The sequence below is a fragment of the Pectinophora gossypiella genome, chromosome 16 (genome assembly GCF_024362695.1).
Source record: "Pectinophora gossypiella chromosome 16, ilPecGoss1.1, whole genome shotgun sequence".
Taxonomy (NCBI): domain Eukaryota; kingdom Metazoa; phylum Arthropoda; class Insecta; order Lepidoptera; family Gelechiidae; genus Pectinophora; species Pectinophora gossypiella.
In genome coordinates this window covers 1,346,470-1,360,706 of record NC_065419.1, presented here as the reverse complement: position 1 = coordinate 1,360,706, position 14,237 = coordinate 1,346,470, and the positions used below count along the sequence as shown (strand labels likewise).

Below are 14,237 nucleotides of genomic sequence, written 5' to 3'. Positions count from 1 at the left end.
GGTAATTATTGAGCTGCCATAGTCCCCTAACATGGCTCATGTAACCATTACATACTTACTTAGGTAAATAATAGCCGAGACTGACTGCTTAATGTGCACGGATGATCAGCCTGCAGTGTCTTAACTAAACAAGGGATCATGATTTTTTGTAATTATGTCACTATCTGGATTTGTTTTTTTTTTATTTTATTTGATTCGGGTTTTTCTTGCAGCTTCTTTTCCCCGGCTATACAGGTTGTGAGAAGCTGCAGTAGTTTTAGGTGGATGAGACGTTCGTTATGTAAAACTTGACGATTCAAAGTAGAACTATGTTATCTACTGAATAAAGAAATTTTTGAATTTGAATTTGAATCCAGGGCCTTGAGATTGTTTTATGTAGTTGAGACACTGGTTTTATGAATAGTAATGTGATTTATACATACTTATTATGTTAGCGTGTTCTGTCGCAGCTATCAATGCTGGTATGTGATTACGTGTTGATCTCGCCACACGAGATTAGACAAATGACGTAAGCGAATCATCTATTATGCTGTTTCAGGTTTAATTGTTCATAATTCAACTTTTTTTCTTCACAAAATCTTATTTTAATGACATATGACGTTTAGCCCGACCGAGACCGAGAAGACCGAGAAGGACTTACGATGATCAAATTGGAGATGTCCTTAGAAAAGGTTCAATACGATCTACTCTGAACCGGCGTGCGTATGAAGCGATTGATGAGTGTGGAGGAGGCAAGAGAAGTGTGTCAGGATCGAAGCAAATGGAATTCTATAGTCTCTGCTTACCCCGGTGGGAAATAGGCGTGAGTTTATTTAAGTATGTATGTATGACGTTTAGATGAAGATTGATTGTATTGTCTGGAGCATGTCGTAGAAGCACAGCCTGGACACTTGATACAAGAATCTCATTCTTACCGCGTAAGTGCGAGTGAGACACACAGACTAAAGCGAGAATTCGCGGGCGAGGGGGGTGAGGTAAATCTGTCTCGGCGCCCGATACGAATTGGTGCGGGGCGGAAAGTGTCCGTTCTATGTGTATTTAGGAATGGTAGGCAGAATGAAACGTAACGTGAAGGTGTGTGAGTGAGAGAGCAGGGAGTGAGCGAGAGAGAAGAGAGGATTGCGGAATGACAGGGAAATGGCGGTCGGTTATAAAAAAGGGAAAATGTACAAAATTATAAAAAGTTTTAAATAAACAAAGGTGAGGAGCTCGGTAGCGCAGCGGTTAACGCGCTCGGTCTGCGATTGTTGAAGTAAAGCAACTTTCACAAAAAGCCGGCCGGCCGGTCATAGGATGGGTGACCACAAAAAAAAAAATCATCTCGAGCTCCTCCGTGCTTCGGAAGGCACGTTAAGCCGTTGGTCCCGGCTGCATTAGCAGTCGTTAATAACCATCAATCCGCACTGGGCCCGCGTGATGGTTTAAGGCCCGATCTCCCTATCCATCCATAGGGAAGGCCCGTGCCCCAGCATTGGGGACGTTAATGGGCTGATGATGATGAAACAAAGGTAAACAAATATGATCGTTTCCTTCATGCTCCATCCCACATGTAGTATTATTCTATGAAAGTTTCTAAAAGTGGATCAAATATTTAGTGAGTAGAAATACCCATCCCTATGGTACCGTATGCGTGAGCCAGTAGGTATATTTACTTCATTTCCTGTTAGCATTGTAAGTCATCTCAAGGGTGTTGCAAATCAATTCCATAATTGAATAATTATTCTCTTTACACAATAGAAAACAAAACAACATAATTAACCTAGTTAGTGTTCTGTTTTTATGGTAAAATGAAACAGGACTGCCAATCGCCTTAGTACCTATTTCCCGTCGGGGTAGGCAGTGACAACGGAATGACATTTACTACAATCCTGTAACGCCATCCTAGCTTCCTCCACTCTCATCAAAGACTTCACGCATGTTCGCCGGTGTAGAGGTCTATTTACCTTTTACTTTGTACAGTCATGAGCAATATCATATACCCACTAAGCCCGTATACCCGTTAAGCCGTTGGTCCCGGTTACTACTTACTGATGTAAGTACGTAGTCGTTATATGAGTCATGTCAGGGGCCTTTGGCGGCTCAATAGTAACCCTGACACCAGGGTTGATGAGGTTGGTACTCCACCTCACAACCCACACGATAGAAGAAGAAGATATACCCACTTTAGAACCCTGTCGCACTATCATATTTGACATTTAATGAGACTTACGGTTTAATTTGTCAAAAATTTAATGTGACATGGTTTCAAAGTGTATACATATTAGTACCCGTGACCGTACATCTTGGATCTGATTGTTGTTTGAGTGATAGAGTGACAAACAGTGTGATAAGAGAGAGAAGTGGTGTAAAAGACGTTATAGTGACTAAGATTGAGAAGGGGAAGTTAAGTTTGGACACATAGAGCGAATGAATGATAATAGGATTACGAAAGCGGTATATAAAGTGAAGGTTGGTGGTAGGGCTGGCAGAGGAATACCTAGGACGTACATTGACCAAATTGGAGATGTCCTTAGGAAAGGTTCAGTAAGATCTACTCTGAACCGGCGTGCGTGTATGAAACGATTGATGAATGTGGAGGAAGCAAGAGAAGTGTGTCAGGATCTAAGTTGGAATTCCATAGTCTCTGCTTACCCCGTATATAGGCGTGAGTTTATGCATGTATGTATCTGATCACGGGCACGCCTATACCTTCCTCTTCCAACTCGTGCTGGATTCGAACTTGCGACCTCAAAGTGAGAGAGGCAAGCGTTCTATCAACTGGGCTACCACGGCTCCAAAGTGCAAGACAGAGACAAAACTAATTTTAAAATTGTTAAACTAAATTAAAACTAATTTGGAGCCTGCAGGAAACAGCACTTACACCTCAAACACACACATATACATTATATCGATTAGTAATTACCATGACAACTGGGACAATGGGTAAGTACAACAGAACTAGAGGTCCATGGTAAACCTAAACTAAAGGAGCCCAATTACCCCTCTCGGTTAACCCGGATCGGGCTGTTTAACCGGGTATGAATCATTTAGTGATGTGCCGAGAGAGAGGGTTACTCGAGTTGAAATATCCGGTTATTCGATTTTACCCAAAAGTTGCCTGAAAGAAATGGCTGCATGAGCAATAAGGACGCCTGTTGTTCATTCTGTATTGGGGGGTTAAAAATGCCTTTTTAAAAACAATATTGCTATTTGACATTCATTTACATTGCGCACTTACTTTTATATGCGCAAATGTCGATGAATTGTTTCGATGTGGTCTTTTTAATCCCCCTGTTGTCCTTATTTCTGTATCTTGTGTCCATTGTGCTCAATAAAGTATTTTATTTATCTATCTATAAGGTACAATCGTCTCATAGAGAAAAACCACGCGAGTGACTTTTTGAAAATCATACACTGATGTGATTTCTTCACCAAAGCATCGAGTTGATTTCAATTAATTTAAATTCGGGTAAAAATTAAGATTACAATTTTTATCTGGATTGAAACTATGTTGTCTATTGCAAGGTTTTGTTAACAAAAATCAAACCCGAATATGACTTCGTCGTCTGGAGACAACTTGCAGAAAACTTGATATGAACATATAAATTAAAATATAACGGTATTATTTCGGACAAAAATTGGTATCTCTTTTTAAGGTTTGTTTAAAAACAGATAAGTAGATATCTCAGTTAAACTCTTCACACCAAAATCTTATTTATTTTATGTTCCGATATATTCAGTGCCAATAGGTTGATGACTAACAGTACCAATTCGAAATGACTCGATTCGAATCGAGTTACTCGTATATAAATACTCTAGCCACATCACTATGAATCAACCAGCCCGCAGGCCGAAATTAACCTGTATTTGAAACGAGCCTAGATTAAACGAATGCCTCTGTTGGGGCTTTGTACGTTTAGGTACTGAGTAATTTTATGTACGGTCACGAGCATTAATATGTATACACTTTGGTACCATGTCACATTAACTTTTTTGACAAATTGAACTGTAAGTCTCACTAAATGTCAAATATGTTAGTGCGACAAAGTCTCAAAGTGGGTACATTATATTGCTCATGACTGTACATACATACTTGTATGGCAATCAGTACCATTTGATGTGCTTTTTTTATATATTTTCGAGTCCAGATGCTTGCGTTTTGTGATCTTAATTAATTCATATTACTTTTTAGTACATTAGGCTAGTTTCCAACTAGTTAAATCAGAGTTTTTAAACACTTTTTACTGTCAAAACTCGAAATGACTGGAATCTGTATGAAAAAGAGCACACTATTGGTGAAATGTCGGACTTATTAAAACGTTTTTCTTGATTAATGTCCATAAATAAGTTAAACAGAAAAAATAAAATTTCGTTGGTTTTAAAGCTGTCTTTATTTAGTAATCAGAATTTCATAATTTATCTGTAACCTAGAACCCAACCCAATTCCTGGTGTGAATTTGTTACATTTGCGAATTGTAGTTATTCGAAAACAAATTGCATTTTTGAAGATTGACAACCGTATTGTCGAAGTGATTCAACTGCGTTACAAGCAATTGGAAACTCTGTTTATGTTTACTGTAGGTTGAATGTTGTGTGAATTGATGTTAGGTTACCATCTGACCGTGTATAATTTGATCCGCTGTTCGAACACATGGCGGATTTTTTTGTATAGGCTCTGCAGATAGCAGAACAAATATTTATCATAGTATCTATTGACTAAAACTTGAAATTATTTACTGGATTGGGTGTAAAGAAAAAAATCGATTATGTTTAGCTACTTCTCTTCTTCTATCGTGTGGGTTGTGAGGTGGAGTACCAACCTCATCTACCCTGGTGTCAGGGTTACTATTGAGCCGCCAAAGGAAGCAAGAGAGACGTTACATGAGTCATGTCAGGGGCCTTTGGTGGCACAATAGTGAGGTGAATTACCAACCTCATCAAACCACACGATAAAAGAAGATAAACCTTCAACAAGTTTATCCTCGGTACTAAATATAAAGACAAAACTTGCCTCCTATCGATACAAAGGTATCTATAATGAATTATCGTCTACCTCAACCAAGACAATGCAACTGTGCACACTGCAATAAATTAATTAATCAAAGCTCACATCTTAATAACATCGGTGAGAGCGGACAGGTGTCTCGGGACAATGTGGGTGCAGGATTGTACGGATTCGGGGATAGGGTTGTCATGTTCAGGTACACACATACATAAACTCACGCCTATTTCCCATCGGGGTAAACAGAGACTATAGAATTCCATTTGCTTCGATCCTGACACACATCTCTTGCTTCCTCCACATTCATCAATCGCTTCATACGCGCACGCCGGTTCAGAGTAGATCGTACTAAACCTTTTCTAAGGACATCTCCAATTTGGTCAGTGTAAGTCCTTCTAGGTCTTCCTCTGCCAGCCCTACCATCAACTTTCGCTTTATATACTATTTCTTTTTTAAGATAATAAAAAAATAAAAATTATTCCGAAGCACGGAATCAATCATCTTACTTAGCCCGCCAGTAAAAAGGCGCAAAGCTTATGTAAAAAGAGCTTTATTACCTAACCTTTAGGCAGATAAGAACAGAGTATAAGAAATAACTCCATGTTCAGGTAAATCGAAAAATATATATTACTAATATACTAACAACAATATACAAATCATCTGATTCGAAATGATCTCATTTATTTCGTCATTACAACCTAGTATTTGAAATAGACTACTCTGGGCGCCATCCCACTCGCGTCAGAGTACTGCGGGGCGGAAGGCAAGAGGGAAAAACCGCCCTATTTTGCCCTAAAAAAGTAACAATGGAGAATGCTACACCGATAAAAGAATGGCTCTTAAATTGATGATGATGAGTTGCACGGGTCATGGCATAAACATAAAGTATGTAGTATCTTTATAATGGCATTAGTTTGGTATATATTAAAAAACAAATTTTAATAAGGAATAGAAATCTACATAGAAAAAAAAACGATTATTTTCACAAAAAAATCATTGAACTGAAAAATGTGCAAAATCATTTCTCTGCGAGTCACTATAAAGTTAACATCTTAAGAACACTTATTTATTGCCCTTATCTGAAGCGTGCCATCCCTTACCATCTGCAGGCACCTTTGTGATGCCAGCTGTCGACTGTCGCGTCTACAAAGACCATCTTGCCTTTGTCTCCTTAGAGTGCAAAATTAACAATATAACCATTTCTTTGTATCTCTGTATTTTACCTTCTATTCTTTGCAGCTGCTCTGCAATTGAAACCTGATATTGTTTTAAATTGCAATTTCTATTAGCTTTTATTGAGTTGTCTGTTTTATTTCATTGCTCTATGAATATTGTCTGAAATTGTTTTAGCTTTTGTAATTTCTCTGTTCTTATATTACTCGTTAGTGCCATTATAGCTTTCTACAATTGGTATTATATTGTTATACAATAATCAAATGAAATATATACTTTTGTTGCACATAAACAGATCATTATTATCATCATCATCAACAATCCTAAAACAAAAAATAAAAAAGCAATATATATATATATATATATATATATACACATATTGTTTTACTACATTAACTGTCCTTTACTAATTTCCTATATTTATAATTTCAACAGTATATTATGTTATTCCATCAAATTTATCGCTCCCGATTTATCTAAATTAATCTAGATATGGCAATTCATAATTGAGTTTCATAGTAATATTGATCGTTATAGCAAACACTTGCTATTGTGTGGGGATCGGACGGTTTTAGCGAAAACGTTAGTTTTGCCAAATAAGGATTTATTGTACCCTAGCGACCTAGTGCAATAAATGTATTTATAAGTACAGGGTGTTTAGGAAGTGTTTGTTTGTATTTTGTGAAGAATTCGGTGTTTCAGTTGTGACAATTGCTATAAGGGATTCCTGATGTTGGCAAACATGTGAAAAAGAAAAAAAATGCGACGAGCAGCGGTAAGGGAACGTAATACACTGTCTCAAAGTGCTGATAAAGCAGTGAAGGCAAAGGGCGTCATTCTCTTCATTTTAAATTTTGTTTGTGGGATACAGAAATAAAACGGGATATTTCAATTATCTTCACTCCTTGTATTTTAATTAATTTTCAAAAAAGAAGCACTTCTTCCCTTATGCTCTTGACATGCCGCACCATAGACTAGCCTTTCTTATTTTTTAAAACTGCCTTACGTCCATTCATTAATCATCCTCCATTCATCCCATAAACAATCAAATCCCCATTCATTATCCTTCCATAGTATTGTCACTTTCCTACAAAATCTTTGTTATTTTGTGTGTTTGTTTGTTTTCTGTGTTTGTTATCTTCCCGCAATATATATTTTTTTGTAAGTCTACTTTCATTCATTCTCTCTACATGTTCTCAATTCTTGTCATAGGATGATACACTTGTGTTATGTCTGCCTCTGTCTGTGTGAAAACTGACAGTTTACAAATGGATCCCACGTTCAACCATTACTGATACTTAATTCGTTTCCACCAATCATTTGTTTTAAATAAAATCCGCGCGAAAACAGAAAACAAATGAAACAAGTAAAAACAAAATGAATTGCTCTTTTTAAATTCTGTATTCAAATAAATCAGCCTGTATGTATTAATTCAATGCTCCATCGTATTTACAAATAATATTTAATCTATGAAAATCCGGGGTGATTCTCGGACGCATTTATTGTCCACTAGGGGGCTGTTCTGTAGTTTTTATTGAATTTCTGGGACCGTTATGCGGGGATGGACCACATGGGGCCCAGCATGCTTTTTTTTGTGTAAAGCCTGTGCGGCTTGTGATCTTTTTTGTTTACCAAGAGAAGGGACGAAAATGTGGTTTCATAGTTTTGGACAAGGATTAGGTGAGGATTGAATGTGTGGAGATTATGAGAAAACCATAAGAATTACAAAATCGCGCGTAGATTAAGTATTACCATTAAGTAAGTAATGTACAGCTGCTTCATCAAGTAAATAAGCCATAATAACAAACAAACGGGAATATCCTGGACATAATAATTTAAATCTTATTATTTCTTAAGAGGACAAACTGGATAGACGCCTCTATTGTCTGGTGTCTGGTAGTTACGAGGGCTGGGCTCACGATCTAGAGATCTGGGTTCGATTCCTGATGGGAGCATTGTCGAAATCACTGTTATTTTGTCGTTTGTTTGGCGAGGATTGCAGACTGAATCACCTAATTGTGCGGAAAATGATGACCTTAAAGAGCCTTTTTTGCCATATCATAAGGCAATGGGAAGTGGGAATCTAAACTAAATAAAAAAAAATAATTTTGCCTACTTATAAAGGCATAACACTCGTTTTTGTTTCGCCGCAGTCGGGTAAAAAGAGGAAGTCCGAGTCGCTTTTCTTGAAGAGCTTTAGTTTAGGAGGTATTCTGAATTTTGACTTACAATATTCGGGTCTAGGCCCCATTTAACTAAATTCTATTAGAATGTGGTCGTGCGGTTCACCGGCGCACCTTCGAACCCAGGGACTGAACTTGCACCAATGTGTTATTAATTTATCTTAAATGCAGTTTTCACTACACACTTGACTCGACCATTATAGACGGCGATACGGTTCACCTGTCACATTGGTGTAACAGAAAGCTTGGTGAAGCTTGAATACTTAATTCATCTTGTGATCAACGTACTGCTACCCCAATTGGGATACAGTCGTGACCTCATATTTTGGTCAGTGACGAACATTTAAATCCTTCACCCTACTTCGGACAAAAGAGGGTAATGTTTTTAAATCCTCTTATTCAAATCTTCTTCGTTTTCCTTCAGACCCTTTACCGACTTTGTTTCTGTTAAAGCTTTTGTGAGTGAGTGAGTGGATCTTAATTTTGTCCTTATTTTTAAGACCCTTCCTCAAGAAGGCGGAAAATGGTACGTGGAATGTACTTACAATCTGTGCGCTACATTGTACTGAGGTTAAACTTTCAGAGTTGAGAACGAATCTACACTAAAAACTTACTTAGTTCCTCAAACGCTCAAACCTAGACTGAAAGTAAATTCGCCAAATATCAGCATCAAACTCGGAACTTCGTGAACGAAAACCAAACATACTGCCATCTGAACCGAACAGTAACGGATCCAGAATTTTGGTTTGAGGCGTAAACTTATATTACAGTAAGACTCGGCTCTTACCCGGTACACAATTTAAGACAATAGGCCTGAGGGTGCCCAGTTGGCTGCGAACCTCGACTCAAGGCGCCATCTGGAAGAATTATATATATTTGATAGATTATATCGACCCTAGTGGGCCGATAGTGCAATCCTTGTAGTTGCAGCTTCCGAACATCCCGCTTAGGAAGGGCACTGAAAAATTTCGCCGTCCAAAAGATGTAACACACGACCCTGACGATCAGATTAATCTAGTCGCTAGACAATTATAATTCGAGATTTGTACTCTTAAAACACATGATTTCGTGCTTCGGAGTGCACTAAAGCCCGTCCCGGTCCCGGCTATTAGCCGTAAAACACCTCCACCAACCCGCAGTGGCGCAGCGTTGTGGAGTATGCTCCATACCCCCTCCGGTTGATTGAGGGGAGGCCTGTGCCCAGCAGTGGGACGTATATAGGCAGTTTATGATGACTCTTAAAACACGTAGATGACCGTTAGAACTATTAGAAGGCCAATTGGGTACTAGTTCAAGATAAATTATACAATTCTGATTACAGATCTAAAACTAACGAAAAATATTTTCTTTTTTCCATTTAACTTATGAATTTTAATCAAGAAAACGTAATAATAAGTCCGACATTTTATCACGTTTTTCTATGACGTCACAGTGTGCTTTTTCATACAAATGCCATAGTAATTTCGTGTTTTGACGTTTAGTAAAAAGTAACTGATTTGACTAGTTGGAAACAAGCCTATTAAAGTGTAATTGTGATCTAGCTACGAGATTAATTAAGTCAAACTAAAAATCTTGACCCCCTTCACCCTCCCCCTGAGTCCACTCCTGACTGAACATAGTTGCTGAACTTAACCAAGACGGATGTGTGAAACTTGGTAAAACTTTCACGAATCTTTAAGTATCTTTCGTTACAAGCCTTTGTACAAACTGTTTAACTCAGTTAAGTATTCCATGCTTGAAGTTTCTCGGATTAAGTTCCCGGGTTAAAGGGATGCCTGCTTAAGTTCGTAACTTACATGTTTGGAAAACAGACTGATATTTGCATATTTAATTGTAACTTACGTTGAGCCTTTTTTGTATATTGTATTTTGGAACTGAGTCTGGTTCGAAAGTTAATTGAATTTGAACGTCTTGTTTCATTGAGAAGTAAAGTCTGAACAATATTTTAATTTAATTTTGGAACATCACGGAAGTTAAGCTGTTTCGGTTGTTGATACAAGTTTTAATAAGAAGTTGATGGATATTGCTATTTGTAATCCTTGTTTTGTTTTTCGAATTATTTATTGCAACTTTAAATTAATCTTTGCGTTGTTGACTAAATTATTCAAAAATAATTTAATATTTCTATTGCAGTTTGGAAGTAAATAAAAATGTAGGATGCGTTCAGTTGGTTCATTAACTTGGATAAGTTGGATTACTTATTAGTTATGATTTTGTATAAGAGACTGTATAGTATAGGCTGTTTATGTTACTTGTGATCCCGCCGCTGTTACGAGTGTACACGTGTACACTCACACACACACACACACACAAACACACACACGCGCGCGCACACACTCGCGCACACGCTCGCGCACACGCACACACCCACACACACACCCACACACACACCCACATACACACACACACATACACACACACACACACACACACAGCATAGTCTTCATGTCTTTATATATCGTACAACTGTAATTTCATACCAATAGGCGATCTTTATCTATAAAAATAGTTTTATAACTATAATAATATTCACCCTAAAACTATCAGATCCAATAGCACCTTTACATCAAAAACTCATGATCTTTCTTTATCTTTCCAGGTCATAAAAGTGAGACAGTGCAGTGCAGTGAGTGAGGATGTGTTAGTTCACGATGCCGCGACAGCGGCGCTGGAGTCGCGTGACGTAGGCAAACAAAATGGCGGACGCCAGTCCCGCCACCTCGATCATCGAGGGCACTGTCAAATTCAGAGATGGGAAAAAGGTAAGGGGATAAATATGTATAACAGCTTTACCCAGGTATCCCAGAAGGGGTAGGCAGAGGTGTATAATATACATTACACCTACTCCAGCTATGTTTTAAATCCTTATCGCGAGCCTATCGCCATTAACCGAGCACGATTTCTGGAAAAAGTAGTTATGAAATATGATAAAGGAATTGGTATGGTTAACTGCATATCTATATTATGTACTAATTGGTGTACATTACGAACACATTTGTGTACATAATATAGATAGGCAGTTATACATTTGTATTCCTTAGTATTTCGCCCATGTCGATAGCAGTATTAGAGGTACTAGAGAAAAAGCTACGGAGACAAATGGACAGAAAGGTTTTTAAACGACAAAACAGCTTATTCAACTCGATTCTAAATTCAGACATCTGGCCTATTTACTAAACACACACGCGTAACAAGGTAGCCTCGATATCAAACTACTCGTATTTTCTATCTATGGTACATGTTTGCATATCGCCACTTATCAGTTTGATATCGAGAAATATGTCGCTTTATCGATAAGCGATAACTGGCGCTCCTATCTCTAATAGTAACGGTTGTATTATTTCTAGGAACACATTTTATTTTGATTTGAAGTAGATTTTCAACGACTTGCATTGTAATACCTTCCGTGTTCAACGCCATAGTGACGTCATTGTTGAGTGACCAATCAGGAGTTAGTTTTATGATGTGATAAACTACCTAGGAGGTTGTGATTGGTTGAAATTGGGATTTCTGTTTGTTAATTTATATTGCTGGATATTTTTATTGGATTTGATGCATTATTTTCTGCGTATAAACCGTCAGCTATTCTGCGGTCGTTGACTCGATAATTTAGTTAAGCCATTTTGCAATTAATCGATTATTCATGTAATAAATTAAATCACTTTATCTGTCGCACATATTTGTAGTAATTGATTAATGTTTTAAAAGATAATTGGATGCAATATCAAAACAATGGAAGCCAAGATAATTGAAAAGTGTCAAAAATTTTGTAAAATTATTACTTTATTCGTGTGGCTATGTGTCACTGGCTTGCATCTCAAACGGGGAGTGTCTGTTCGATCCCCGGTTAAATGTAACAGCAATTTTCAATAAGACTGTTGAATCGAGCATTATAGATGGCGAAACGGCTCATCATCTATCACGTTGGTCCCTTACCTACCCAACCTAACCTACCTACACGCCTACAGAAAGGTGTCAATATTTGACAACTTGTTCTATGGAACATATTGAAATAAAAATTTATTAGATGTCCTATAGCAACAAAAAAACTAAAAAGTCTCATTTTGTCCGATGACGTCATGTTCTATGGAACAAATGGGACCTACTCGGCAGAGACCACGGAATTCCACTAACTACGATCCTGACCTACCACGCTTGCTTCCTCTACTCTCATCAAAGATTTCCCGCATGACAATAAATGTCCATATTGCAAAGCTGAAGTGGCAGTGGGCAGAACACATAGTGAGGAGAACCAATGGCCGCTGGGGCGGAAAGGTTCTCGAATGGCGACCACGTGTCGGACGACGCTCAGTGGGTAGGCCCGCTACAAGGTGGACCGACGATCTGGTGAAGGTCGCGGGAAGCCGCTGGATGCGGGCAGCGCAGGACCGATCGTCGTGGAGATCCTTGGGGGAGGCCTATGCCCAGCAGTGGGCGTCGTACGGCTGATAATGATGATTCATCTACCATTCGGTCATTTCAGAAGTCTCTCCTTAAGTTCCCCTTGACGTTTGCCTCCAATTCCTAGACATCCCAAACAACACATTCGTCTTCATTATTATGGGACCCACACCTGAACAATAGGCTACGTAGCCCATGTTTTGATAGTCGATTCCGAGTATATCATTACTCACAGTCGATCGTATCGATGGAAACATTGTCAATACATGAATCATGCATATTGGCTTCCGTTTTGATTGAATTGTAAAACAATGCAATCGTAGTTCAAAAGTCAACTATTATTTTTTTATTATAAGTCGTCGGTTATTTTTTTTTCTTGAAGCCATGGTAGAACGCTTGCCTCTTACTTTAAGGTCGCAGGTTCGAATCCAGCACAGGCCTAAACCAATGATTGTCGAAATTGTTTTCGAATTCATGTTTGGATCATAAATGATTATCACGTCATACATAAATCTTGGAGTTTTCTAGAAACACATTGCATAGAGTAAGCGGTTATATAAGAAAAAGAAACATTGTTGTTAATTCTTGTATACACCATATAATTTTAATTTAAGTTACACCAATCATTTTCTTATCCGCTGAAAAAGAAAGGGATGGAAATTTATGGAACACACGTCTATTTTAGGTAGAAATCTAAAACAACCCTCTAAAAATTTTACATCCGCCATTACCCGACAGAATTAAATTGACAGCACACGTCAAACGGGTTGCACACCAGCGAGATACCTATTTGATTCGCCCGGGTTATTTATTCATTAACTCATTTATTTTAAAATTATCAGTTGTTAATCATCCGTCAATTTTCTTTTCGACGGATACGAAAATGACAGGTATAACTTAAATAAAATTAAAAGGTTTCTGCTGGAATCGGGGCTATTATACTGTTTAACAACTAGGGTTAACAAACATTTCGTGACGAAGATATGAAAATAAAAGTGGTGTGCTCAAGCGAGAGACATTTACTGATTTCTCATGATTTGTAGGCGCATTGCTCTTTATGAAAGAAAGTTGTATTTGCAACCAAAAGTATTAATGTTTATCTTTTAAAGAAGAGAAAATAGCAGCATTTTCAAAACTGCCTTAGCTAAGTTGTAAACGATTACAAAAACAAGAGTGTCAGTGGTAAAAATGTAAGGGATTTATATATCACCTTAAGATGACGACCTCCGTGGTCCTGTGGTTGAGCGTTGGGCTCACGATCTGTAGGTCCCGGGTTCGAATCCCGGTTGGGACATACCACGAAAACTACTTTGTGATCCCTAGTTTGGTAGGACATTACAGGCTGATCACCTGATCGTCCGAAAGTAAGATGATCAGTGTTTTGAAAGCTTTAAGCGTTAAGCTATTGGTCCCGGTTACATGAGCCATGTCAGGGGCCTTTGGCGGCTCAGTAATAACCCTGACACCAGCGTTGATGAGGTTGGTTATCCACCTCACAA

At 38.1% G+C, this 14,237-nt stretch overlaps 1 protein-coding gene and 1 long non-coding RNA gene across 4 annotated transcripts in view; both read left to right on the top strand.

Moving 5' to 3' along the window:
* LOC126373959 (uncharacterized) overlaps positions 1-14,237 on the top strand; it is a 650,308-nt gene that overhangs the window by 449,315 nt on the left and 186,756 nt on the right. For all 3 annotated transcript variants that reach the window (XM_050020362.1, XM_050020363.1, XM_050020361.1), the window contains one exon: positions 10,937-11,099. In XM_050020362.1, coding sequence (XP_049876319.1) covers positions 11,034-11,099 — 66 coding nt within the window. In that variant the 5' untranslated portion in view covers positions 10,937-11,033. The remainder of the gene's footprint in view (positions 1-10,936; positions 11,100-14,237) is intronic.
* LOC126374058 (uncharacterized) overlaps positions 1-14,237 on the top strand; it is a 310,332-nt gene that overhangs the window by 109,339 nt on the left and 186,756 nt on the right. The gene's annotated exons all lie outside the window — the stretch shown is intronic.